Below are 27,334 nucleotides of genomic sequence, written 5' to 3'. Positions count from 1 at the left end.
TGTACTCCTGGTTGAAGGTTTCTGGAAAGCAGTCCTGGTTTCTGGAAAGCGAGGCCTCGAATAAGTGCAGATGCCCTTTATGAAATCAAGGATATTGCAGATTACCAGACGATAAAGCAAAAAGCCCGACTTTGAGTAATGGTTCATTTTTAAGGGATTGGTGGGGTGGGGGTTGGGGGCCGGGGAGGTCATAAGCCATAAGTCCCACTGTATTGACGCTAATGCTTGCTAAAATCCACTTGACGACCACAAAGCACACGCCCGCACAGTGAAAGGGATTCATTTTGTGGATTTTTCATAGATTTCCACTTTTCCTTTTAGGAATGATTTGTATGCTGTTTTTTTTTGGTGCGGATGCGACGAGATCTTTTCTTTTTGGTGGATTCACTTTTGAACTGGCTTCCGTTTGCAAGAGTTTTTCAAGTTACAAGGCATCGCTTCATTGATTTGGGTATTTTTGTTGCCGACCAAAGTTTGACTTGCGGGTGGGCTTCAGATACATCGACACGCAAGTGAAGCGGCAAATTATTATGATTTATTTTATTTTTTTTAAGGAGAGCCTTTGTCGCCCGTGCACTTTCGTCCGATGACGGAACGCGACGAGCACACAAATACAAAATGAATGATGAATAATGTAGGAAACGCTGCCAGGGAATTTAAAAAGTACGACGGGTGGGTAAAAGTGCTTGAAACTGGGGGGGGGACCCGAAAGTGACCCCGTCCTTTTTGCCTTTACACTGGGAGTTCATTTGAAAAACAAACCAGTTTTGCTCTCAATCGCTCTTCTCCTCCTCTTCCGCCCCCCCCCTCCCTCATTCTTGCTCTCCGGCCTGCACTCAGTTCTCGCCAGCGTAACAGCAATAAACACCAAACCTCAGCATTCCTCAACACACACGCACGCACACACACACACACTTATAAACATACATGCACTGCACGACAAATGTTTTGACACAGGAAGTGTGTTTTCCTGCCTGAGACCAAACTCAGACTGGTCCTATAAACTCGAAGAAGTGTATGATTGCGGGATTTATGCTTTGGCGCGCACACACACACACACACACACACAATCATACACATGCATACTGACAGAAGCCCACATTCACTCGTTCACATCCAGTCCGACAGTAGACGGGAAAGGTGTGATTGTGCGAAATCTGAATTATTGAATTATTGTTTGTGAGGATTAAGCGGATCAGAAAATGGATGGATGGATGGATGGATGGATGGATCGGCTTTGAATGACAAATCGAATGCACGACGACACATTGACCATGCACTGCTCGGTTGAGACGCCACAAGAGCAAATATTTCATCAAAGGTCATAAAGCGGACGCACGCGCACTCATGCCGAAGGAGCAGCGTAGGGCAAGTGAATTGCGGATGACATCATCCCTAAATTGCCGTTATTGATTCAACCCCCCCCCCCCTACTCCCTTATCCTGAAAAAGGGGCCACACTAAGGGAGCGTCTGTTGCCATGGTTACCACCACACTCTTGCTGGAAATCAATCTGAGGCAGCGCACCTTCAAGAGCGACAATTTCAAAGGAGAACGAAATTGGGGCGGGCGGGGAGCATCTTGTCAGGCGTGCGTTTCGCCGTGTTTTTGGATGAACACGCATTTGATCTTTTTTTGGCCAGCGCTTTTTAAAATGAGGACATATTTGACGCATGTAAATTGTATTATTTATACTGTCATCAATGCACTGTTGATTCCATCATTCAAAATGCCGCCAAGGATGCCGGTACTGACGGCAAGCAACATGGCACCGGAGGGGGGGGGGGGGGGGGGAGGGGTTGGGGGGGTCTTAACGCGGCCCTAAGCGCTCAATCATTTTCATTGATTTTCCGGTGACCGCTTCAGCTGCCGGTAGGCCCGGCAGTCGCGTGCCTTCTGCGGGGACGGGAATCAATAACAGCGCATTAAAACAATCGATGACGAGATGAGATAAAATTTGGGGAACACTGCGGCTCATCATATTGGATTTTAACCGCAAAGCTAACTGCGAAACAACAAAAAAAAAAGTCAAGATGTTCAAATTGCAACATGCAATGTTAAAAGTTGTACGAGAAGGTGGCTACATCAGTGTCTGTGCACGCCATAAACGAGTCTTTAGAAAAGTAGTTTATTAACGAATCTGTCAATAAAATAAGCACGTTAACACATGCTGCAAATGTTAACAAGAAAGCAAGACTTATTAGCCTCGGATATAAAATAGTCAAGCTTCCATTTTGGTCGTTTTTGTACTTGCGAGCTTTCTGTGCGCTAGCATGCCAATGTTAGCATGACACAAGACTCATTAGCCCCGTATATAAAATCGTCAAGCTTCCGTTTTGGTCGTTTTTGTACTGGCGAGCTTTCTGTGCGCTAGCATGCCAATGTTAGCATGACACAAGACTTATTAGCCCCGTATATAAAATCGTCAAGCTTCTGTTTTGGTCGTTTTTGTACTTGCGAGCTTTCTGTGCGCTAGCACGCCAATGTTAGCATGACACAAGACTTATTAGCCCCGTATATAAAATCGTCAAGCTTCTGTTTTGGTCGTTTTTGTACTTCCGAGCTTTCTGTGCGCTAGCATGCCATTGTTAGCATGACATCAAGACTCATTAGCCCCGTATGTAAAATCGTCAAGCTTCCGTTTTGGTCGTTTTTGTACTTGCGAGCTTTCTGTGCGCTAGCATGCCAATGTTAGCATGACACAAGACTTATTAGCCCCGTATATAAAATCGTCAAGCTTCTGTTTTGGTCGTTTTTGTACTTCCGAGCTTTCTGTGCGCTAGCATGCCATTGTTAGCATGAAAGCAAGTCTCATTAACCTCAGAGATAAATTCGTCACGCTTCCATCATTGTGTTTTTGGTACTAAGGTTGCTATCTTTTTGTGTAACAATAAATATAGCTCAACTTTGAGCAAATTTATCATAAATCCCATGTTAGCAAAGAATAGTTGTCTCATGGATGCCGAGAACAGAATCTGCCTGCTGGAGATCTCACTTAGCGAAACCGCTGAATTCACCCCAACAGCCACGGAGACGTCCTCGCACTTTCAATTAGAAATAGTTTTACAACACGACTTGGCTTGAGGATAAAATATGTTTGATACGTCCAAGTCATTCACTGACGGACCAGAGGAATCCGCAAGCCCGTGTTTAGCCGGGGCCGCATTCCAATACGAGAGCAACGCGACAAAATAAGAACACAACCAAGCAAACGAGACCAAGAGGACACAACATGGGCCGACACAGCGTTCAAGACCGCAGGCGCTGTTTAGTTGCTGGGGGTGAGGTGCAGGGGGGTGGGGGGGGTATTGTGGCAAGATGTCCTTTAAAACAATCTCTCTCTCTCTCTCTCTCTCTCTCTCTCTCTCTCTCTCTCTCAAAATGGGTGTTGCCTCTGACGAAAGCTCACGTGACAGCCAAAACTGTCAGCGAGGTATGACCCCCCCCCCCAAAAAACTTTTTTTTTTCTGAACACATGAACTTGAATGTCTGATTCAATCGTTTCATTCTTTCAACCAGCGGCAGACCATGGCATAGTTTCGACCCCCCCCCCCACCAAAAAAAAAAGTTTCTGATTAAAAAGCGGAGAAAATTAGCTTTTTTCTTAAAAATAAAATAAAAAAGGATTAAGTTCTATGAACTGGTGTGACTTTGATACAAAAGTGGACTGTGTGTCCAAGTGTCAAGGTCCTCTTTTTTTTTTGTGTGTGTGTGTGTGTGAGTTGCAGTCAAATGGCAACAGCGGCCGCGTGGTCACTTTCACTTCTACTTCAGACGCGCTGCAGTTGTCGCATCGCTTCCTCCAAACCATGAGAAAGTACACGTTTGTTTTTAGAGTCGTCAACAAAACCTGCGTCATCATCAAACAACATTGAAGGAATTTTCCCGTCGCTTGTTTGTCGGCGTTTTTAACAAATCACGCCAAAAAGCAGGCGGGAGGTGAACAAGCGTCACTTTCTCCATCTGCCACGCTTCTGAAAACACCGCCAGGGCCAATCGCCATCATCATCATCATCGTCGCATCGTCCCTGTGGCGGTTGTCATGGCAACAGACCGAGCTCCCACGCCCTTTTCCAGCCTCCGATTGCGATCGCGAGCTGATTCGATACCAGCCTGAGAGAGACCCAAAACAACACTGGAGAATGTTTGGAAGTCATTCTGATGCCCGAGGAATAAATGGGCAGGGGGGGGGGGGTGTCAAATTCCATTGGCGGGAATCATGTCTCACGCACACGCGCGCGCGCGCGCGCGCACACACACACACACACACACACACTCACACACATATCACATTCAAGCTATGCACAATCTCATCGTGTCATGTCAGTCACGGACATGTTTTTTTTTTTTTTTAAATCAAGTTCACACCCTCAGAACATGCAGGCGTAAATAATGCACGTGATGCCTCATTAATAAATGATCAATTGGGCAACTTAAAGTACATGTGCAACCTCCCCCCCCCCGACCCCCGCCAGCGAGATGACAGTTTCTCATTAATAGTGTATCATAAACAAGGATCACCCCCCCCCCCCTCCCCCCTTACATCAATAAATAAATGAGCAATTCACGGAGATATACTAGTGGCATCATCATTCCGGGCTCGCACTTGACCTCATTCGGGTCAAAGGTGACCTTTGGCGAGAGACACTCGCATTCAAAAGTTGGAACAATTTTCAGTCTTAACTGAAGCGGAGATATCGGAATGGGTGAGGGGAGGAGATGGGGGGGTGGGGGCTGATGAGCCAAGATTTGAACCCAGTACCTTTCCAAAATCACGCAGGCATGTTTACCACGACAAAAAAAAGAACAAAGATCTGTTTTTGTTTGGCTTTGTTTTGTTTTTGATGCTCATCACACACACACGCGCTGTATCACAAAGACACGCACGCACGAGTCCTGGAGACAAAACACAGACACACACATGCAGCACGGAAGACATGTAGTGCAGATGCTGCCTCCCGTAGCCCCCCACCCCACTAGCCCCCCCTTCCCCGCCTTCTTCCAGCCACCAAATCCATTTAGCGGCCGCTATTGTCTCGCGTGTGTCTTCTCCGCAGGGTCAGCCGCTCGCCTTTCTACTTCCTCTAATCAACTGCCAGTCGGTCAGAGATGAACCGAGCCCCCCCCCCCCCCCACCACCCCCTCCCGCACTTTCAAGAGCCTCTTCTAGTCCAAATACGGAACGCAGGCCGATTGTGCTTTCACATGATTGTGATGACGGTCGTTACGATCCGCGACCATAATGGCCACGCAATCAACAGGAAGGAGATTGTGCGCCCTCTGTCAAAATGGACGACCGATACGTGTTCAATGAGGATCACAATTACAGATTATGCATACACAAGGACGTGTGTGTGTGTGTGTGTGTGTGTGTGTGTGTGTTTCCTTTGCCCGGCATTAATTTGAATGAATTAACTCCATTTAGCTCACCTTGACCACGCATTCACACATGTTTTCGCTGCCATGACAACAGACGCCAGCGCGAAACCCCTGCCCCCTTCATTTAAGACGGCCAATCGGATCTCTCGGTTCGCCGGGGCTCCTTCATTAACGGCCGCTTCCGAAAAGAGCATTGAATTAGCGAGGCGAGGACAAATTGCGTACGTCGGGTAAGATGATGATGAATAACATGCTTGATCTGGTAGAAAATCTCCCGGACTGTTCAGACCTCCGCCAAGGCAGCTGTTCACAATCGCGTGACGTTTTGGGTTTCGTGGGTTCGTTTCAAGAATGGCTTCCGTTGATTTCGGCAAAATGCTCTCAGCGAGTCATTGTGATATTTCGAAAGGATGTCGTTAATATCATTTAAAAACTTTGATTGAGCCTTGCCAAGATACTCGGCGCATATGAAATTTAGCATATTTCATTTTAGCACAGTGAAAAATGTTATGGAGGGCCGGATCAAAAGGGGGAACTAAATTCGACATATTAATTGGATTTCTTTATTTAAAAAGCAATATTTTGCATTTTTTGGGCATGTTTTTCAGACTTTAAGAGTGCATTATTCTGTCGTATCGAACGGGATTCGCTTGACTTCATATCGTCTCCCCCTTCCTCCCAATGCTCGGCAACTTCAAGTAACTGCGCCACCTGGCGTTGAAATGCCTGTCATTACAAGTCCAAATGAAATGAATACAGTCATTGACATCAAACCTTAATTGTGTGCCAACTTTCGGCGGGCCGGATTAAAAAGACCAACGGGCCGGATTTGGCCCGCGGGCCGTAGTTTGCCCACCGCTGCACTAGAAAGAGACAACAGCTCGCTCACGTTTGCGCCGTCACCGAGTGGGAATTGAGTTCACGCTGGCTGCATTAAAGACAGGCGGGTAAACCACTTTACCACCGGTGGACTCAATACATCGCCGACAACACAATTGAGTCTAAATCCAATCCCAAAGCAAAAAAAAAAAAAAGCTTTTAGTCCGAGCCTCGCTCACGCAAAAAAAAAAAAACCAAGATGAAATGACATTAGCTCATTTGTCTTCCTTCCTGTCAGAGACATTTAAGAGCAAGAACCTCAGAGACGAACAAGACGCCTCGCTGGCGGCCGCGTCTGAAAGCCACAAAGATCGCCTCTGAAAGGCGGCGACCGCCGCAGCCCCGTCAATCTCGCTCAAAACGTTGGCCGCGCGATGCCCTTCATTGGGATCGTCGATAGATGAGATTTTGGGGGGGGGCAGGAGCAGTAGCAGTTCAGGGACGAGTGATTGTGCTAGCTTAGCTTAAAGCATGATTCTGCGCATCGGTAAGACATTTTCGGACAAGGATTGAAGGATGTTGGGGGGGGGGGGGGTTCCAAAGCCAACAACAGTCGTTGTGTGCTAACTGCCTTACAGGCTATCGACAAAAAAAAAGGGGGGGGGGGGGGCGCGGGAGCAGTAGCAGTTCAGGGACGAGTGATTGTGCTAGCTTAGAGCATGATTCTGCGCATCGGTAAGACATTTTCGGACAAGAATTGAAGGATGTTGGGGGGCGGGGGGGTTTCCAAAGCCAACAACAATCGTTGTGCGCTAACTGCCTTACAGGCTATCGAAAAAAAAAGGGGGGGGGGCACGGGAGCAGTAGCAGTTCAGGGACGAGTGATTGTGCTAGCTTAGCTTAGAGCATGATTCCGCGCATCGGTAAGACATTTTTGGACACGCATTGAAGGATGTTGGCGGGGGGGGGGGGGGGGGGGGGGTTCCAAAGCCAACAACAGTCGTTGTGTGCTAACTGCCTTACAGGCTATCGAAAAAAAAAAAAGGGTGGAGTATTTCCACGGACCGAGTCTCAATGAAGCGTGATTATGTGCGCATGCTAGACAATGACTGCGATTTAGCGGCGAGTGTCAGTAGACACCCAGAAGTCGATCATCTGACTGCCGCCGCCAAGGCGCGACAAAGCATTTGATTGTCTCCAAGACCTTCTGCCGCAAAACAGCGACCTCAAAATTGCGAATTTAGGCTAATTTCTGTCCTCTTTTCTCACAATGGGGCAGGGACTCACCCCTAAGCTTTATCTTCTACGCAAAAGACGTGCTGATCTCGGGGTATCGAATAAGTCTTGCTTCAATAACAACGCATAAAAAATTTTAATTAAAAAAAAACGAGCAAAAAGCCAATTCCACCGCTGACAGAAGCGTTCGCAAGTGGCGCAGAAAAAGCCAATTGGGGTGCATTTTATTCTTTGTGTTGCCCAGAAAAAATTTGGGGGGGATTTTTGGGGAAATGCTCACTTGGAGAACATGAAAGTGACAGACCAAACTGGAATCCGACACTTGACTGCATTTCTTTTTTTTGGGGGGGGGGGGGGGCACAATGACAGACACTCTGTCAATGAACACCCCCCCCCCCCTCCGCTGCCATTGTGTGCCGCTCTATAAATACACCTGGTGAGAGATACATAACAGCACGGCGCTGACACGCTACGTGAAGCGTTGACCTCATCCCGGTGTCGTCTTACGCCGAAGAAACCTGGAGCAACTTTCCGGCTTGACGGCGGATATGAAACTTAAAGCTTTCGCCGTCGTTAACTTCATAACAACGTGATTCGAAACGATATGAGAGAAACGATTCCTGAGAACGTGTGAGCCAAACGGAATAGAAATCAGTCTTGAAGTGAACTAGAAAAGCTCAGAGACATAAAACGAGGGGGTTCACAGGGAGCGGGGTCAGTCAGCACAAAACCCCCTTTCGAACAGCCTTCGCGCCAAATCACGCCTTTGCGGCTTTGACGGACAGGAACAATTGCTTCCAATTAGGTCCGAGAAATTGCACATGATGTCGCGTTGCAGTCGTAATCTTGTGCGGTTTTGCAGCGATGCATTACGAGACAAAAACGTGAACCGATCCATTCTTGCAGCCGCTCGCCCGCAGTTTGCCGCCCGCCGCGCTCTTGAGAAATCCCTCGTTGCGCCGTCATCTTTGCTGACATTAACATTTCATTTGGCTTATTATGTAAGTCGCAAAGCCTGCGAGAGGCGGGATGAGCACATCATTCTGACAGCTGCAGCCGGCCTGCAAAGTCACCCACACAGAAGCGGCACGGACAACCCGCCAACACCCCCCCCCCTTCAAAATTCCCTCCTGTGAACATGTAACACGAGGAAACGTCAGAGCTGAACGTGTGTACGCGCCAACGTTCATCTTGAATAATTCACATGGATGCGTGGATTCAGTTGGTGATCATCGGAAATTCATATCCTTCATATTCAAGGATTACGTCAAGACCCGGATGGCGTGCCTCAAGGGTCCATGTTTGGCCCCATGAGTTTTCTTACCTACATCTATGATTTAGAATCAATACTACATTTTTTTTTTTGCAAATGAACTAAAACTTCACGGCTCCATGAAGCATTTTGATAACGTCTGTGATTTATTCTAATTTAAATGCAGTTCGTAGCTGGTCTAGAAATGTGGAAATGTGGGACGCCCGAGCGAAAAGGGGTGCCCAAGTCCGGCCACTTTTAGAAGTCTCTGTCTACACACGCAACTGATTTAACTGATAAGAATCCTGATCAAGGTTCTCAGAGCTTGCCGATGAACCCATCATTTGAGAAAATTGTGCTGGACGAGGCACAAATCTAAAACATGCAGTATAAGGACTCTTGAGGACCGGACTTGGGCACCCCTCCGTCTTTGTGGATTCAAATGGACACTAAGAAGTGACATCCTGGTGGGATTTCATTCAGAAGGGACCCAGGCCGGTTGTGAGCTGAGAGGAGGATGAAGAGGGCGGGGCGCTTTCCGCCACCCTCCCCCCCCTCGGACCACCGGCCCGAGGGGTCTCTGCCTCGTCCGGACTGGATCGCCAGTCTCAACTTGTCGACAAGCTAGCCGCAGGGTTCCAATGCGAGCTGACCAACAAGCAACGACACACGAGACTTCATTGAGCCTGACATGTTATATTTTTGGAATGTGGGAGGGGGCCGCAGTACCTGGAGCAAAGCGGTGCAAGCGCGGGCTTTCAGTTTCTTTTAATTGCTTTAAAGGTGTCTATTTGGTGGACCGGCACCGTCAATTAACATGTACAGGGATGCCTTGAGTGTCATTCAAGTCATCGGTTAGCATCTCAAATAATTTCTCCCAAAAAGTACCCAAAAAAATTCAATTGGTGATTTTTTTTTTTAGCTAGGGGGTAAAAAACTGTTTAGAATTCATTAAAAAAATAATACTAAGCGTTTTCTTTATTTATTGTCATACCGCATCAGATCAACAGCCATCGTGCTGCTCTTTCAGGTGTACCGGGGGCAGCATAGGACAGACAAACTGGTATACTGCGCATGTTTCAGCTCCACTGTGCGGCACTAATATTAGTCGTTCGATGCAGGAGATAAAAAAATATATGCCTGTCAGTACTTTCATATCGTTTTGCACCCATTTGTGCTGTTGCTACATATCTGCTGCTTAAAAGGGGAAGTCAACCCCGAAATTTCCTTGACACTAATATGTTCTATTAATTTTGCTTTTGTGGAATATGAGTTGAGCACAAGCTAAATGTGGGGGTAGGGGGGCGGGGGGACACAACAACAACAAACCAATTACGGCTCACCTGTTTTCCCAAGCTGAGCCATGATTGGTCGTTACCTGAGCTCCGAGCAACTGTGATGTCATTTTCAGTCGACAGTTAGTGACAAAATGGCCGCTCCCTAAGATGGGCAAAAACGTGGACTTTACCGCTTAACTCATATTCCACTAATGAATTCTAAATTTGAATGCAGTGGGGCAGCATCAGACATATTGTAAAGATTTTTTTTTGTGGGGGGGGGGTGGTTTGACTTCCCCGTAAAAAGGTCACAACGTTGCAACACGGACGTTATCTGTTAGCACGTCATTCCAGTTCCCCATTATGTGTCAGCATTGAGCCAGCAGTGTCGTTTCTCCGGCAAAAGCCTTTACCTTGTTTTATATACACAATGTGTCATTCACTTTATTTTGTTTAGTTCGACATTAAACTTTAACCTGGAGTGGCAACAAACAGCTGGAAGAAGTTTTCACTGCGGCCTATCTGACAAAGTGCCGTTTGTTGCAGCGAGTCGAGTCGTTGTCACTATTGCATCTCGAGTTTGCGTGTAAAGTCAAAGAAAAAAAACCTGCCAAAAGATGACTCATATCTCGAAAACCATGAAAGTCAAGTCACTCATATGTCAAGGCACCACTGTAGGTTGAATTAGCGTTAAGATTATGGGGTGGGGGGTTTCGTCACTGGGAACCCCAAACAGTTTTTGAGACGCCGGGGTGTAATTCGATGCTTGCGATAGCAGTGAATGACTTGCATTTGCCGTTAAATTTTACAAGAACAACTGTAGTGTCTTTTGACTCGAACTCTCGCACCTGACCGGTGCAACAGCATCACTGACAAAAAAATGGGAGGGTAGGGGTGGGACATTTACATCAGAACCTTGTTTGATTTTTGAGGGTGTGGGGGGTCCAGCTGCATAGGAGACTGGATGCCCACCGCCGCTCCCCCCTCCTTCTGTCCTTCCTTCCCTCCCATTAGAAGGGACTGCGACAATATGACCACATGAACACACAGCGCAAAAAACGAAAGAAATGAAAAAAAATATGCACATGGAGGCGTTATGTAAGAAAATGATGTGACATTCAAACGAGGCGGCTGCGACAAAGGGCCCCGGGGGGAACATGTTCCATCTTTTTGTTTGAATATCCACGATATGTGTGTGGACACGGTGACAGCGTGCAACATGACGTCCACCCGGGGGGTGAGGGGGGGGGGGGGGGAGACAAGGAAGGGTCTTGTCTTACCTGCTCTTCCTCCACCACCACCACCACCGAGCCGGCGCCGTCGCCTCCTCCAGTCCGCCCAAGCGACGACGAAGAGCGGCCAACCGCCACCGAGTCAACCGGAGCCCAGTGCGGTGCGTCCGGACACGCCAGCCACAATCCACCGTTCCGATGCGCCGATCATGTAGGATCCAAATCAGGGGGGGGAGCTGCTCCAGTGTGTCTTTTGGGGGCTTCGGCGTGAATCTGTCCGCAGTCCTTGCCGTCACTTCACGTCACGTCACGTCATGTCACGTCGCGTAGCGTAGCTCGTCTATGGGCTTCCTCCACAGAGCTATGCGTGGCCGCGCCGCGCGTCCACGCGTGGGATGTATTCGGGAAGTAGCGGCGGGGGGGGTGTCGTCGTCGTCGTGTAGTGAGGAGGGTGGAGGAGGAGGACGAGCACCCTCCTCCTAACACCAAACATTACAGACGAACAAGTGACCGCACACTGAGGTGGGAAATTAGATGGAAAGATGGACGGAGACAGCTAGCCAGCTAGCGCGCTAGATAGATTGAATAACTAAAAATAACATACATATAACATGATCTATGGTGCGGAGAGAAATGTCAAACCTCAAACATTCTCTGTGTAAATGCGAAATATTTTTTAAAATTTTAAAACAACATTATGTCATTTTTAAAGACATTGAATGTGAAGCCTCACACCAGAAACATCAAAAAATGCAAAAATATATGTTCGATAAAAAAAGTGTGTGATGAGATTAAAAAATAATTCAATAAAACAAAACGAAAATAGTATAAACTTATCAAATTAAAAACAAAACATGGAAAAACTAATTCAATAAAACCAAATCATAAAATACGTTTTAAAAAAAATCTAAGGTGCAAGTGTAAAGTAACTAACATTAAATATATCCAATAAAAAACAAGAATATATATTTGGGGATGACAAAAAAAAAATCTGTAAGGTGCCAGGTAAATTGTCAAAACAATGTCAGACATATTACATTAAATGTCATTACAACAAATCAATGTGTTATGTGTGTGTGTGTGTGTGTGTGTGTCTATAAATGCGGGAGCAGCTTGCACACGGTCCTGTAGCAAGGTCTAAAAACATCCCACCTGTTTTTCACTGGATCACTTTTGAAGCCAGACATATTTACCAGCCAGACATGTTGAAAAGGAAATCCTCCCTCTCGCCCCACAAACGTTGGGAACCGAACCCTGTGTGTATGGAGAGGGGTGGGTGGGGCTGTGGGGGAGGGGGGGGGGAATACAACTACCCCCCATCCCCCATCGATATGTGACATGACAACACACAAAGTCACAGATGGGAAAGTATAGCTGGAGGCGTCAAAGCATGAGTGGAAAGTTTTGGAAAGGTCAGCCAGGAGGCCTGAAAACTGAGATGGGATCAAGGGGGGAAAAATGGTTCAAAAAACACACACAAAAAAAAAAAGACAGAAGTAGAAGCAGTAAGTGATTTTTCTTTCATGAATGGGTTCCAAGTAGCACATCAAAAAAAGATTTAACTCTCCATGCAGCACCACAATGACAACCATTTAAATACAATAGAGGTTTCACATTACTCTCACATTTTGCAGCTCGGAAAAAAAAAATGGACTTAATGAGTCCAATAAAATGTTTTGCACCAAAGTTAAATTAAAAATGTACCTACGTGTATTTTGAAAACAAAAAGTGCAAAGACAGCGAATTGCACTGAAATGTTAAATCCAGTTGAATTTATCTACAATGTACTAAAATGCTCTGATCAGTCAGCCAGTGACATTTGAACATCCTAGTCATACAACTAAAATAAAGTAAAAATGTTCACTCTTGGGCAGGTTGGAGGAGGGTGTGGTTAGCCCAGCTTTCCTCACAGTTCTCAAGTTTGGGGTTCGAATCTCAGATCAGCATTTCCTCTGGAGAGTTTGTATGCTTGCATTCCTGCCACATTCTGAAAACGTGCATGTTAGCTCAGATTGAACCAAGTGCCTCACATTGCCCATTCAGTGTTAAGCACCTTATAAATGCAGCACAGTTACTCTTATGAAGTGGAAAAGAGCAGTGTTGGGCAAAGTATGGCAGGCAGCCCGCTGATCATTTACATTAAGTGTCCTGTAATATTTGCTGCATTCATTTTGCATTTTGAAAATTGCCTAAATAGCATGTATTCATTTTATTATTTATTAAAACAAGCGGCACAGATAACGAATGGATGGATAAACGATTTTACATATTAAATTGTTAGTTATAATTATATTCATGATAAGCAATGCGACAAATGTGAACGGTTATTCATTATCTCATTCACTGCTGGCATCTCAGACCCTCCTTTACACTACCACGTGAAATAAAGAACACAAATAAAACGTATCTGAATGACGTTTGCTCCGCCCTTCCTGAGTGACCATTCAACTCACATCCGATAGTCAAGGCAAGGTGGCCTCCGTGTGGTCGGAATATGAATTACACACAATACGTTTGGTTTAGTCTCACAAACAATTCAGTCAGAATGTTAAATCGCAACAAATGACACGATCGTAACAACCTTCGAAAACAATGTATAATACTCACCTCACGGTGATGTGGAGTTCATCGGCACGACTGAGATTAATTTGATTTTAGAAATGTAACTGACCTGCAATTCTTCCGCCGAACGTTGGGTGGCAATACTAACAGCATAGGTATTGAATACAATACTTATTAAATAACATCTTACGGTGTGTGGTTTGTTTTAGCGGGAAAGAGACGCTTTTGTAAACAAATAACGTCACAACCACGCGACAGAGTTGTAAGAGCCTGTGACGATTAATCTCAACGACGGAAGTGGCAGCCACCAAAACAAACGAGTCGACAACAATGGAGAACATCCGCTCGATGGTGCTCTTTCTGCTCGGCGTCTGGCTCTTTATCACCAGGAGACGGCAAGCTTTGTTCGAGAGGAGGCTTCAGGCTGCGCGGAGGAACACTGAAGAGAAAATGAGGAGAGTTTGGGAATTGTTGGAGGACGACTCGTTTCCGAGACCTCGACGGCGACGCCAGATGGTTAGATTGAGAACAGTTTGGGTTCAAAAGCTTGTCAATAATAAACAACTAATTTTGAGTGATCCGGCACGCTGTACTGACTGCATCTTACGTCGCCCATTAAACGACAAACATGGCTGACTCCTGCAATAAGAGACTTGTAAATGGATCTTTTGACAGTCAGAAATTGTGTCGAAGCTTTTTTTTTAAATGCCAATTAACAAAATCGAAGTTAATAACGAAACCGACTGTTTGTCAAAGAAAGAACCAGTTTGGTGAGACCATGTAATTTATCCAAATGCTCAAGTTGGTCAAGAAAACTAATCTAAATGAATACAGCGACACCTGTGGGTGAGGAGGACAATTCGAGTGGATGTCATAAATAGTCGAAAAGGTGATGTTAGGTGAGGTAAAAAAAATGTTCCCAAGGAGACTGAACGCTGGCTGTAATTTAGATCTTAAAAGGCAAGTTGATTCATAAGTAGTAGTGGTAGAATTCAGATTGTAATGCCTTTCTAGACGACTCCTAAAAAAAAAATCATTCTAGACCCGGATCTCTTTTATAACATGTGTGTAGTTTAGTTTTGAAATGTTGTGACTCTAGTACCCCTTTGATAACTAAAGCCAAGGCGGTGTGACTTCCAGATGCTTCATTTGCTGCTCAAGCGCCGGCGCCGCCCAAGCATCTGGGCGGTGCGTCGCTCCAACGTGTGGTGGGACCAGATCGTCCCGGGCTTTACGCACCAAGAGTGGGTGCGCCACTTCCGCATGTCCGAAGAGACCTTCCTGGACATTTGCGCCGAGCTGCGGCCGGCCATGGAGAAGCGCGACACCAACTTCCGCGCGTGCGTCCCGCTCAAGAAGCGAGTGGCCATCGCTCTCTGGAAGCTGGCCACCAACAGCGAGTACCGAAGCATCAGCCACCTGTTTGGCGTCAGCGAGACCACGGTGTGCCGCTGCCTGCGCGAGTTCTGCTCGGCCGCCTGCGCGCTGCTGCTGCCGCGCCACGTTCGCTTTCCCGATCCGGAGACGCTCGCAAGGACGGCGGCCGAGATCGAGGCGAGCTGGGGGCTTCCCCGCTGCGTCGGCGCCATCCAGGGCTCCCACATTCCCATCATAGCGCCACAGGAGAACCACCGGGATTACATCAACGCGAGAGGCTGGCATTCCATCATCCTGCAAGGCGTGGTGGATGGCAAGGGGCTCTTTTGGAGCACGTGCGCGGGCATGGCCGGGGGGCTGCGCCACGCCCGAGCGCTCAGAGAGTCTCCGTTGTGGGAGATGGCCGAGCAAGGGAGGTTCGACCCCAGCTTTTACATCCTGGGGGACTCGGCTTATCCGTTGAAGCCGTGGCTGCTGAAAGCATTCCGGCAAGACGGCGCGCTGACGCCAGAGCGCCGCGCGTACAACGAGAGCGTGCGGAGTGCCAGAGCCACCGTACGCGCAGCCTTTTCCCGACTCAAAGGCAGGTGGCGCTGTCTGACCAAGAGGAACGACGGCGACATCCGAGTGGTCAAATCCATGGTGTTGACTTGCTGCGCTCTGCATAATATATGCGAGAGGCACGCCGAGGAATACAGGGACCAATGGGACACGCCCGCCCTGTCGGAGATGCGGGATGTCGACGACGAAGAGGATGAGGAGCAGGAGGAGGAAGAAGGCGGGGATGTCCGTGACAGTCTCGTGAGATTTTTAACCAATGTAGCACTTTGAAAAGAAAAAAAAACAACATTGTGTTTATTTTGCCTGAATGTCATTTGTACTTGCAAATTTCTGAAAAGTTTTCGTTAAATACCCAAATAATATGATCACCAAAAAAAAAGGTTGCTGCAAATGAGATGGGGGACGTACGTGATGTCTGCTGAGATTTTTTAAAGCAATATTGGACTATGAAATAATTAACCTAGTTGCATATTAATGTTAATTCAATATCATTTGGGATGGGAGGGTTCAAAATTTCTGGAACGTTTTTGGGAAATCCCATCCGTCGCGGGCGTGCTTGGAGCCAATGGCAGCTCACTCCGGGCAGTCGTTGGGGCGCACCCTGAACTGGTTGCCAGCTAACGGCAAGCCACACACACAAACCATCTCGGGACATTTTAGAGTGTTCAATTAACCTACCATGCATGTTTTTGAGGGGGAATGTGGGGAGGAATGGGAGAAAAACCAGGGGGGCATGCAAACTCCACACGGGAAGCCCGGGGCCCGGCATCAAACCGCTACACTGGAAACATGAACAAGAGCAAACCACTGTATGAAGAGAATGAGGGAAAAACATGGAACTCATGTATTGCTCACTTGGAATTTTTCTAAGGACTTTTTTTCTTTCAATAAACTCGCAAATGTAGTTTTTTTCATAGTCAAAGTTTGCTGTCGGAGATTTAATTCATATTGGAGGTGTTCGTTTTTTTTTTTATTTTACACGCTCCCTTTTCGTAAACGTTATTTTTGTGAATAATCTTATGTGTAAATAAAGATATAAAACGACTTTTCTCTGACCTGATTTTAACATTGACAAAAAACAGGCAACAATAAGGCGTGATAAAAAAATAAAAAGTATGAAGTGAGGCTGCAGAAGCCGCAGGTGCCACTGGAGGGCGCTGCTGCACGTACGTTGCCGCAAACTCGGTCAATGGTGGGGAATTTGAGAAATTGGCAATTTTGGGGGGACGGGAGTGCGAGTCAGGTGAATTAAAATCGTTGAAATGGCTCTGATGAAAAAAAAAGTTGGCACACCCTCACACGCAGGTTTAAAAAGGGTAAATTTGTCTGACTTCTTGACTTTAATAAGCACGGTGCTTGCAGTGTATTTTCCCAGCCGGCAATGAGCATTACAACATTATCAAGAAGAGGAGATTAAACGCCATCAGCTTGTCACGGCCGACTCCGAAGTGAAGCAGATGGCCTTTGACGCATGCTGCACGGACGGTAGAACGACACACAGGCGGGCGAACTGTTTCGACATCAGCAAAAGCTCACACTCGTGCTCGCCTTTTGTGATTCGCGTCGCTTGGGTTCACTCAAAAGAGTCTTTCATTTCTGGTTTTACATGGATGGAGTCGTCTTAGACCCCTTTGATACTCGGTCACAATTTATTGCTCTCCGCTGTATATTTTAAGAACAAATGACAATTGGCCTGAATTCACTGAATCACTTCTTGCATCTCAAATCAGCGGTCTCCAACCCTTTTTTGTCCCATGGAGCCGGTTTAACGTCAGACAATATTTTCAGCGACCGACCTTTAAGGTGTGGTGGATCTATACAACAAAATATGATATGACGTGCATGAAAACTGTGGTACAGTATTTTCAAAACACAATAAACACGAATCATGACACGAGGAAGGTCCTACCTGGCCGCAACATTCTCTGGTCACTATTCTAATGTTTAAACACGCCTCCAAAATAAGATTTATCGCAAATACAAAGTGCACGAAAAATACGACTCACCATCACCGCATCTTAAGCAGAGTGAGCTCGCTGTGTGGGAATATCCCGTTGAGATAAATCCGTATCTTAAGTAGGACTCCTGATACGGTTTATTAAATGTCGACTTCTTTTACTTGAAAGTCGTAGGCTCCTCTTCTGTCTCTTGGATGGGCCTTTCCCCCTTTCCAAATACCTTTTTTTTAACTCGTTTTGCTAACTTCCGGGTTTCATTTTAGCGGGAACCTATCACGTGACCGACAAGCGCGCCTTGACCCGTGTCACGTGACATACAGTAGACGGAAGTAATAGAGGATCCGGCAATTTTTCAAAATAAAATCCCCATTCGGACTCCGAAATAAATAAAACGGAAGCGAGGTAAATTCGTCTTTCTGTGCGGCCTGGTACCAAATGGCCCACGGTGCCGGTCCACGGCCCGGGGACCACTGTCTTGAATCAAGGAATGAAAATTAATCATGAACCAAAAATGCTGTACTGAAGGCTACCCTTCAGAGGGAGGCGAGCGCCAGGCCTCGCAGTAGCGGAGATTAACCGAGTGACAAGAGTTTGAGGGCCGCCGCGGCTCATGGCGGTCCGCTTTCCAATTTTGCGACACTTCTCCTAAGAGATTCGATACAGGATTAGCACACACTTGGCACGCCTTCAGTGCCGAGAAGAAAATGTTGATAGCAGATGAAGCGGCTTGGGGATTAGCGCAAGAGTCAGCAGTCAAATGCTGCTCATTAAAAAAAAATAAAAACCATCTAGCAAAAAAATCTTGAGGGAATAAAAACCCTGACTCCACCAAATTTTGGCCTTTGTGTCAAAGGCAAACAAAAAAAGGGCAGGCCAGTCTTGTACTCTCACTCTCACTAGCAAGCTATGTTGTATGTTAGTTGCTCCACGTACAGCACTTTGTGTGCAGCGATGGCCGTTTCAAAGTGCTCTATAAATACATTTGAGTTGAGAAACATAGCGGGATGTGCCTGAAAAAAGGGGGTGGGGGGTAGATCAGATTTTGATGAAAAAAATAAAATGGACATAATCTACCCCAGAAGCTGCAGTCAGTTATAAAATCAATAGTTTCATGATAGCATAAATCACCCATTTTACTTTTGACAAAAAAAAAATAACTAATTTGATGATCCTAATTTGAGTGAGATTAGCATGATTAGAATATTGCCGCTTTTTCTGGATCATTTGAATTATTTTATGAATCCTTGCCATCATGGGTAGTTCTGCTTAATTGTGCACCAGACAAAGGAGCCGCTCGTCTTTTTGGTTTTATGACGTCTGCCACAGCATTTCACTTGTAGCGCGTTGACTTTTTGGATGAAAACACACCATTTAAAAAAAAAAAAACTTTAAACACCGTTTTTTGTATTTTTTTTTTTTTATTAAAGAAGTATTTTCCCCGCCGCGAAAGCCAAGTTTCTCCTCGGTGTACAAGTGTGGATTGTTGACCGACGGAATTCAACTGCCACCGGGAATCAAACGAATAACTTAACTATGCCAATATAGAGAGAACTATACACATGTAGAAAATAGACTTTGCAGAGAAAATGCATAATATCGATTCAACCTGGATGATGTTTCTAAACAAATGATAACCCCCCCCCCCCCAGATAAGTCTCTTTGACATCAAGTTCAAAGTGCTAAAATCGGATAAGAAAAATAGTCTCGCATTTGATCGTCATCCCTGGGAGTCGTCTTTGTGCGCACGCAGCCCAACCACGGGGTGGGGGGGTTGGAAACGGGACCGCGTTCGTCAACAAAAGTGAAAAGGCTCAAACGTGAGGCACAGGAGGCCTCGCCTTGACCGAGCAAGGACGAGTGACATGCCGGGAAGGTGCGGCCCATGTGAAAGGAGGCACGGCTTCACCGATTGGCCGCGATTCCATCGGCCGGTGACTTCTGACGGGCGGCGATGAGCGCTCCGCGGTGAAACGGGACCCGGGCGAGCCGCTCGCTCACAATGCGACGTGAACATTTTTAGTATTGTTGTCACACCGATTGATTAGACTGGCCATTGACGGCCAATCAATCAGATTGACTCGAAATGCATCTTTGTTAAATTTTACCCGACATCGGTGTCCCGCGATCCTCCCACGTTGATGGAACTCGAGCGGCCAATGGCTTCCGACGGATGAGAATGATTGACACGTACAGGAACGGCGCACCAACGCTAAATGACAGTTTGTTGAGCCCGGATGGTCCCCCCCCCCCCACCCCCCAACTTGCGGCGGATGCACCACAGCGGTCGGGCGGCTTGCGAGTGAGGTGACGTTTTGTCTAATCGGAGACCTGGGCGGATCCTTGGCCGTGAGTGTCACAAAAGTTCTTCCATTCAAAAAAAATAAAAAAATAAAAATAAAAAAGTCGTTCTCTTTCAAGTAGGAAGAGTCTGGCATGTAACAGCATCGTTTCAAGCGACTTGGTTCGCAGTCTTAAGAGACGGAAGGGAAAGAAAAAAAAAAAGTCTAGATTCCAAAGGCAAGAGGATGAAAGGGGGCGGTGGGGGGGGGGGTAATGTGGACTCACTCCTCGTCCGAGCTGCTGTCGATGTCCAGAGAGTAAAGCATGAAGACCAAGTCGGGCCGGGCCGGAACCGAGGGGTCCCCCGGCTTCACCATCTCAAAGCCGATGTAGTTGAAGGTCTTGATGATGGACACTAGTGGGCGGGGCAGAGGGGGGGGGGGGGTTGGGGGTGAATAACAACAACAACAGCTTGAGTGGGTTACAATTGCGGTTTGAAAACCATCAGAAAGCGAGCAAATCGATCCCGTTGGTCAGACATTGATTAAAGGTTGCCGTTTGCATTCCGAATGAAGCGCAATGGAGGCGGTCGCTACGCGCAGGAGCAGGAACGGGAACGGGACAAAATCTTACGTCGATCCTCTCGGCCTTTGCGGAACCAAAGGACGACGGAGTTCACCTTCAGCTTGTCCTCGGCAAACTCCAGCAGAGCGGTAAGCCTGAGTGAGGAGGTCACACACAGAAAACGCACACAGAGACAGTCAGCGGACGATGCGGAAGGGGGGTTGGGGGGGGCGGTTGATGACGCAGTCTTTCCTTTTACATAAGGAGCCGCTCGGCCATTACATAATATTGCGGCGCTAAGTGGGGGGCAGGATGTGTGTGCATGTGCTCACGACATCTGTGGCTTTCAAACTTTTTTAGATCAAGTATTACCCCCCCCCCAACAAAAAAAAAAAACAGCCCTCCAATGGTGATTCGATTCAAACGTATTGCGCGCTGGCTCCATCGCAAAAGCAAAAGATTGAACGTAAATGTACTGAAGTTAAAACCACAGTCCTGGGGGGGGGGGGGGGGGCATTGTATCAAATGAATAAAAAGTTCAAGCCACGGTAACAAAACCGGTTCAAACCGATTCTGCTTGCGGGCGCCCGTGTGCCACGAAGGACGGCATCGCATGCGTTCCTTCGGGTGGGCGGGGCCTCCCGATTTTCAGGCGACGGGTGGGCGGGGCCTCCCGATTTTCAGGCGACGCGTCACTAAAAAGTTGAGAGCGCGAGTATCGGAGCGAGGCTCACCCCTCTTTGCTTCCCTCCGCCAGCGGCCCCGTCGGCATCTCCAAGAAGAGGCTGTCTTCCCGCACGGCGGCGTCCCAGAAGGCCGAGCGGCGTTCGCTCAGCTGGTAGTGGAAGCGCAGCAGCGAGGCCTTCCCGTTCACGTCCGTCGACTGCATCACCGTCAACTTGCCGCCCTGCGACGTCAACGAGGCGCACGTTGACCGGAACCGGTTTGTTTTCCAACATTTATTTGGCTCCGTCTTAATTGAGCTTTTCTTTGCACAGCAGGAAGAAGAAGAGTCATTGCGCGTCTTGGGTTTATTTTGAAAAACTCGCAAATTCTACTTCCTCTGGCCTGACGTGGCTTTTTTTTTTTTTTGATGGGGATTTACAAGTTTCTGGCTCACTTTCATATCTGATGAAGCCAATCAGCGCCACTGGGGGTGAGGGGTGGGGGGGGGGGGCGATGAATCCGTCCTCTGTCTGATCGCGCTATCGCGAATCCCCGAGCGCAGTCACGCGGTACGACGAGGCACGCGCGTTAACGCACAGCAAAATTGCTCAAATTTAGCTTGAATGCTTCAATGAGAATCACTCAACTGAGGCACAAAGTTGGCCCCGGATGAAGTAAAGAGAACGTTTGAACCCCCACCCCCCACAAAAAAAAAAGACAGAAAGTCTAAAGTCACTTTGTTGTATGCCATCCATCCATTTTCTGAACCGCTTAATTCTCGCGCAGGGTGGGGGTGGGGTGCTGGAGCCTATCCCAGCCGTCTTTGGGCAAGTAGGCGGGGGACACCCTGAACCGGTTGCCAGCCAATCGCAGGGCAGACAGAGACCAACGACCATCCGCGCTCACACTCGCACCGAGGGACAATTTCAAGTGTTCCGTGAATCTGTCAGGTATGTTTTTGGAATTTGGGGGTGGGGGGGGGGAGAGAAACCGCTTTGAATTCAAGCCGCTCACCTTGTGTAGCAGCGCGCCGAGAGAGTGATCCCTGACCGTCCCTCGCCCACCCGGGATCTTCAGATGTGGGTGAGGGGCATCAGGAGCACCACTGAGGCCCCGGGGGCGGGGGGAGGGAGCCCGGCAGCCGCAAGCCCGCTAACCAGGAACTGCACAGACACACGCCGGGAGACGCCGGTGAGTCAACATCTTGGCACACGCGCGCACAATGCCGGCGGGAGGGTGGGGGGGGGGGGGGGGCGATGTTATTACATGAAGACGAATGAAAAGCAAACTCACAAAACAATGACAAGAAAATGTCAAAGTTGTTTTTTTTTACTCTAGGGCAAATGCGGTCTGGCGGGACAAAGTGGCAAGAGTGGGGGGGGGTTGTCTTCATGTGTTGCACCCCAAGCATTATATTCAACCTTTTTTTTTTCTTTCATTTTTAGGAGGACCAAGCATGACTCCAAAACGGGAGGGTGTGGTACATTTTTTTAAGGGGGGGGGGGGAGCAAATTAATGCCGCCCCCGAGAAATGACTTCAACGCCAACTCTGATCCTGAAAGGGTTTTTACGTTACTGTCGATTAATTTATGAATCGGAAAACGCGTTTCCATTTCTGTCCCCTTTGTAGGGGTGGGGGGCGGGGGGGTTGTAAATTACGAGAGGCGGCCAAACGCTGCAGTGATGGTTCAACAGAACGATCAATTTGAGAAAGCCATGAGTTGTCAATTGCACCATCCAAACAAAGGATGCTCGCCGATGCATCGTTTGGACGCGTCGAGAATCTCCGTGGCGACCCAGGCTAAACTTGGCTTCTCCACGACGGCGAAGGGCTCCAAAAGATCCATTTTGTTGACAACATCAAGCCAGAAAAAAAAACAAAAAAAACTCGACTTTAGGTCAAGCCTGCCAAATCCCGATCAGCGCTCGTCCATTTTCGCAGAGATGCTCGACAGACAAACTAATCAGATAAGAATCTGCGGTGGAGGAGAGAGACGGACGGGCAGGACACAGATGGAGGAAGCGATAAAGACCAAGCCGGCCACAACAAGCAAACGGCTTGCTTGGTTTTTTTCCACTCCCTTGGCCTGATGTGAGTGCCAGCTTGTTGTGAAAGGCAACACGTTGACATTTAAAGCGCCCCCCCCCCCAGTGAATAGCTGACGAGGTCATCCTAAAAACGGAATATAGGCGATGTTTTGAAGAAGCTCAAAACAAAACACACCATGGCCATGGTGGGAAGTGCGACGGGCGTGCAAATGTGACGGTGGGACGCGGCCCTTCCTGGCGTCGCTTGGACGACAATCGGATGAGTTGCTTTCACACAAAAAAAAAAAAAAACGGAGATGATGAACGTCGGAGGTGTTTGGCGGGCAGCCAAGAGACACACGGGGAACACAACACCCCCAGGAGAAGACCGGAAAACATCCGAACAGCAGCACAATGGACGGCTTGGGAACAACTTGGTGTTTCAAAGGAGGCAAATGAAATGAAAGCCGAGGTGGTGGATAAAAAAAAAAGGGTTGGGGGTGGGGGGCGCCTTTGACGCGGTTGCCGTCACGGGGGAGCCTTGTTCAAGCATCTATTCGACAACGGGACATTTTTGTGAACGTGAAGGTTGCCCCCCCCCCCCACCCCCCACCCCAAAGCGCAGGTTCTGCCGTTCACCCGACTTGGTTCTGGCTTTCAGTCTCGACGACATCAAGACGGTCAACGCAAAGCGGGCGTCGCATCACAGGGTGTGCCTCCGATCCGTGCGGGGGGGGGGGGGGGGGAGGGGGGGGGGGGTCAGCGCTCAAATATTCAGCTGGTATGCGGAAACCGCATGATAAACAACAACAACAACAACAACAAAAAAAGCTTGCCAACACATGGAACCATTCATGAACCCTCGCCACCCATAAGTGGCGGATCAGCACTGCTTTTGAGTCAAAGATCAAGATTAGGCAATGAGTCAGAGCTCGTTGCATCAAAAATAAAAACGGAAGACGAGTTGCTTCATAAGATGCGGGTAACTCTCCCCTCTCCCAAGGCTAACAGCCCAAACTCCATTCAAATAAATAAATCGCCGCAGATTTGCACTCGACAATTGTCATTCTGGCCTGCCAAAGTCCGATAACCGCTCATTGGTGGAAAATTCTCATCCGTGCAATGACGAGGGAAAAGCAAAACAAATGACAACAGGTCGGACGAGTTTCGTCACCACTCGCCGACGCGGGGCATAAATGGCGGATGGTATAAATAGACTCAATCCAACCACACACCCCCGCTTGAAAATATATCGCCATGCGTATTCAATCATTTCGATCGAAGTCATCGCGCAATCTCGAGCCGAGCCCCGCCAAACGGCATCGACTTGAGCGTCAACGCGTCCCTTGAAGGATATCGAGAGCGTCAAAATGCTTTGATAACAGCTGCCAATCGAACGCGTTCGGCACCATCGCCGCCAATAATTAAAGTGCCTGCAGAGCGACAGCACTTGGCATCAAGCTAAAAGGCACTTGGCGTCAACGCGGCCTCAAGCGGATACATCGCTCGGGTATGAGGCGTCCGCCGCCAGGCCCGAATGAGACCACGCAGGACTCCAAAAGCGATTCACCTTCGGATCAAGTCCCCGAGATGCGCAGCGACGTGATGCCACCGCAGTGAAAGCGCGACACTCATTAATACAATACAAGCTGATTTATATAGCTAACCCTTATTCAACCGTCTAATTATACAGACGCGCTACACATGACTTGAATAGCCCAAGGGGACGGCATCGTCGCCAAGTCTAAAAATACAACCCGTTATTTATTCTATCCAACCCGCCACGACGCTAAAGCTAAAATCAAAAACAAACAGACTTTAACAATGTCTATTGACCCAAACTACTTAGCTTCGTCTCAAGAAAGCCTGCTAGCTCAGTGCTAACAAAAGAACGCAAAGTAGCAAAAGCGGGCTAACAAAAGCGGTATCGATCTGGTGGAAGTTAGACGTCAACCCAGAAACAAACTTGAGATGCGGCGGTGGCCTCACGCTCAAAAAAACGAGCAGGTTGGCAGATTAGCAGTCGCGATAGAAAGACCAAAACCAAAATGGCCGCCAAAAAACAAAACAAAGACCAACACTGGATGTCACCATATTAGAAATCCGGCTCGGTTGGAGCAAGAACAGTTCTGTTACGACGAGGCATCGGCCGATTATCGATTTACCGTCGTTTTAAATAGGCAAAGCTTTCAAGAAACGACTAAAACTCGCCGCTCTTTTTTTTGGAGGGATTTCTAAGCAGGGCAAAAGATGCCGTCTCTCAAGCCATTGTCTCCATTAATTAAATAAACCAAAATAAATCAAAAATGTCCCTTCTCTAGAATTAAAAAAAAAAAATTAAATTGGGGGGGGCTCCGTTGATTAATGTCCATTGTCCAAAAATAATAATAAAAACATAAAATGCTGCCAGCAGGTACTAGTTAGCCCCCCCCCCCCTAAAAACATGAGTAGCCCATGCGACTTTAAAACAAACCAACAATGTCGGGAAACGGTGAATTAAAACAAAAGAATATTAATATTTATTTCAAATTAACAGTGCAAATTTCTTCAGGGAGCAAATACTCTACATTGCTTGGAAATTGATTATGTTCAATCAGAAGAAGGAGAAAAAAACGCATTTATTTTTTTAATAAACAAAATAATTCCAAAAAATTGTAAAAGATGTACTCGTGGTTCAACAGCATGCAAATTTGCATGTTGACAGCGGTGGTGGTTTTAAATTTGAATACAGTGGAGTGCAAAAACAAGATTTGTCATGCATCTGCACTTTGACGAATTACTTTTAACAACTTTAGCAATGCAGTGTTTGAGTAAAAAAAAATATACACATTGCTTTGTTTTTCAGACAATGGTTTTCAAGAGATGCGAGGATTTTGCTCGACAGCAAACGTGATGTAACAGATTCGAAGCAGCAAGATTTTCCCCCAGGCGTGGCCTCATTTACAGAGAATGTTTTTTGTTACGTTGTCGGCGACTAGGACGATTCGTGCTAGTTTCTTCGCAATGTCAAAACTTGCTCATACATGGGGAAATATTTAGTGGGAAGAGTTTTTTTGTTGTTGTTGTTATTGTCATCATCCAAAAGTGGGCATCGTACTATGACAGAAATGAAATGCATATGTTTGGACACAACTACATTTCTGAGTGTGTCTTCGGTACTTCCACAGCATCTTTCTAGTCCAGTGTGAATACTCCAGGTCGATTCCGTTTATTGGCGTTACATTGGAATAGCAAATTGGGAATGACGTATTCGCCATGTTTTGGCAAGGCCAGATATCATCGCTGCAAAACATCATACCATCGTATCGTCCAAAATGTTGACGTGCTGCAAAAATACCGTCGAGCATTATAACATACAAGTGGGTCTGTGACGGACAATATTTTTAAAAGGGACATGATGGAACATTCCAGGTGCTCGACGTGCTGAGGAAGTAGCGACAACTGTCTAAAGAAAACAAAAACATACACCAACAACCCGCATGTCGTCAATCTTGTTTTTGTTTTTTCAAATGTATTTTGGGTAATTGCCTTCCTATGACCAGGGAGGACTTGACACGAACTCTCGGAATGGGGAAGGAAAAACTTTGGCAAAAAAAAATAATAAATAAAAGTGCTGACATGATTACGAGTCACTTCCTACCTTTCGTCCGCGTTCAACATGACAGCCTCGACGACAGCCTCGACGACAACCTCTTACGGTTCTTGTTTTAAAAGGAAAAAAAAAAGTCTTTTCGTTGGAGCAAAAAGGTGAGGCATAGAAATTCTGCCCCTGGTGAGTTGAATGCGAAGGTCCAAAAGATGTGTTGCCGTGTGCTTCGGGTTGTTATGAACGAAACAAGAACAGACACATCACTTGGCGGCCGCCAACAGACCACTCGAGAAAGCAGTGGCGGCATTTATATAGAGGGGCCTCCGCGGTGCATTGTGGGTGGCTCCGCCCACGAGTCCCGATCACGCTCTGAAAACAAAGGGGTCCAAACTTCAAAATCCACTTTTTTTTACTTTGTATGATTAAATATGATTGTTTTATTCTTTATTTATTCAGATGGTTGATCAATTAAAAGGGTAACTGATATTTTTTAAAAAAACAATAAAACATACTGTATTGATAGCATTGATTTTTGTTATATTAGTACATCATTCG

At 47.1% G+C, this 27,334-nt stretch overlaps 3 protein-coding genes across 14 annotated transcripts in view; 1 reads left to right on the top strand and 2 right to left on the bottom strand.

Annotated features, from left to right (window-relative positions):
- Positions 1–11,603, bottom strand: part of myo9ab (myosin IXAb) — a 63,842-nt gene extending 52,239 nt beyond the window's left edge. For all 12 annotated transcript variants that reach the window (XM_052061956.1, XM_052061958.1, XM_052061960.1 and 9 more), the window contains exon 1: positions 11,243–11,603. The gene's annotated coding sequence lies outside the window, so the exon portion shown is untranslated. The remainder of the gene's footprint in view (positions 1–11,242) is intronic.
- Positions 11,604–13,760: 2,157 nt separating this feature from the next.
- On the top strand, positions 13,761–16,336 carry LOC127598335 (uncharacterized). The gene is made up of 2 exons (XM_052062143.1): positions 13,761–14,272; positions 14,897–16,336. Exons 1-2 carry the CDS (start codon positions 14,087–14,089, stop codon positions 15,962–15,964), a joined length of 1,254 nt encoding a protein of 417 aa, XP_051918103.1. The 5' UTR covers positions 13,761–14,086; the 3' UTR covers positions 15,965–16,336.
- Positions 16,337–19,050: 2,714 nt separating this feature from the next.
- On the bottom strand, positions 19,051–27,077 carry LOC127598372 (ornithine decarboxylase antizyme 2-like). Its single transcript, XM_052062212.1, is given in 6 exon segments — positions 19,051–20,347; positions 20,566–20,651; positions 21,231–21,403; positions 22,177–22,257; positions 22,259–22,325; positions 26,831–27,077. Coding segments are annotated over 6 exon segments (561 nt in total). The 5' UTR covers positions 26,851–27,077; the 3' UTR covers positions 19,051–20,213.
- Positions 27,078–27,334: the final 257 nt, after the last annotated feature.

The sequence above is a fragment of the Hippocampus zosterae genome, chromosome 3 (assembly GCF_025434085.1).
Source record: "Hippocampus zosterae strain Florida chromosome 3, ASM2543408v3, whole genome shotgun sequence".
Classification (NCBI taxonomy): domain Eukaryota; kingdom Metazoa; phylum Chordata; class Actinopteri; order Syngnathiformes; family Syngnathidae; genus Hippocampus; species Hippocampus zosterae.
Note: the sequence above shows the minus strand (reverse complement) of the source record. Positions and strands in the feature narration are given on the sequence as shown.

What these genes read in the sequence shown, in the direction of transcription:
- LOC127598335 (XM_052062143.1), top strand. Translation starts at nt 14,087, where the DNA reads ATGGAGAACATCCGCTCGATGGTGCTCTTTCTGCTCGGCGTCTGGCTC. An exon ending in CTCGACGGCGACGCCAGATG is followed by an intron (nt 14,273 to 14,896) that starts GTTAGATTGAGA and finishes TGTGACTTCCAG; the next exon opens with ATGCTTCATTTGCTGCTCAA.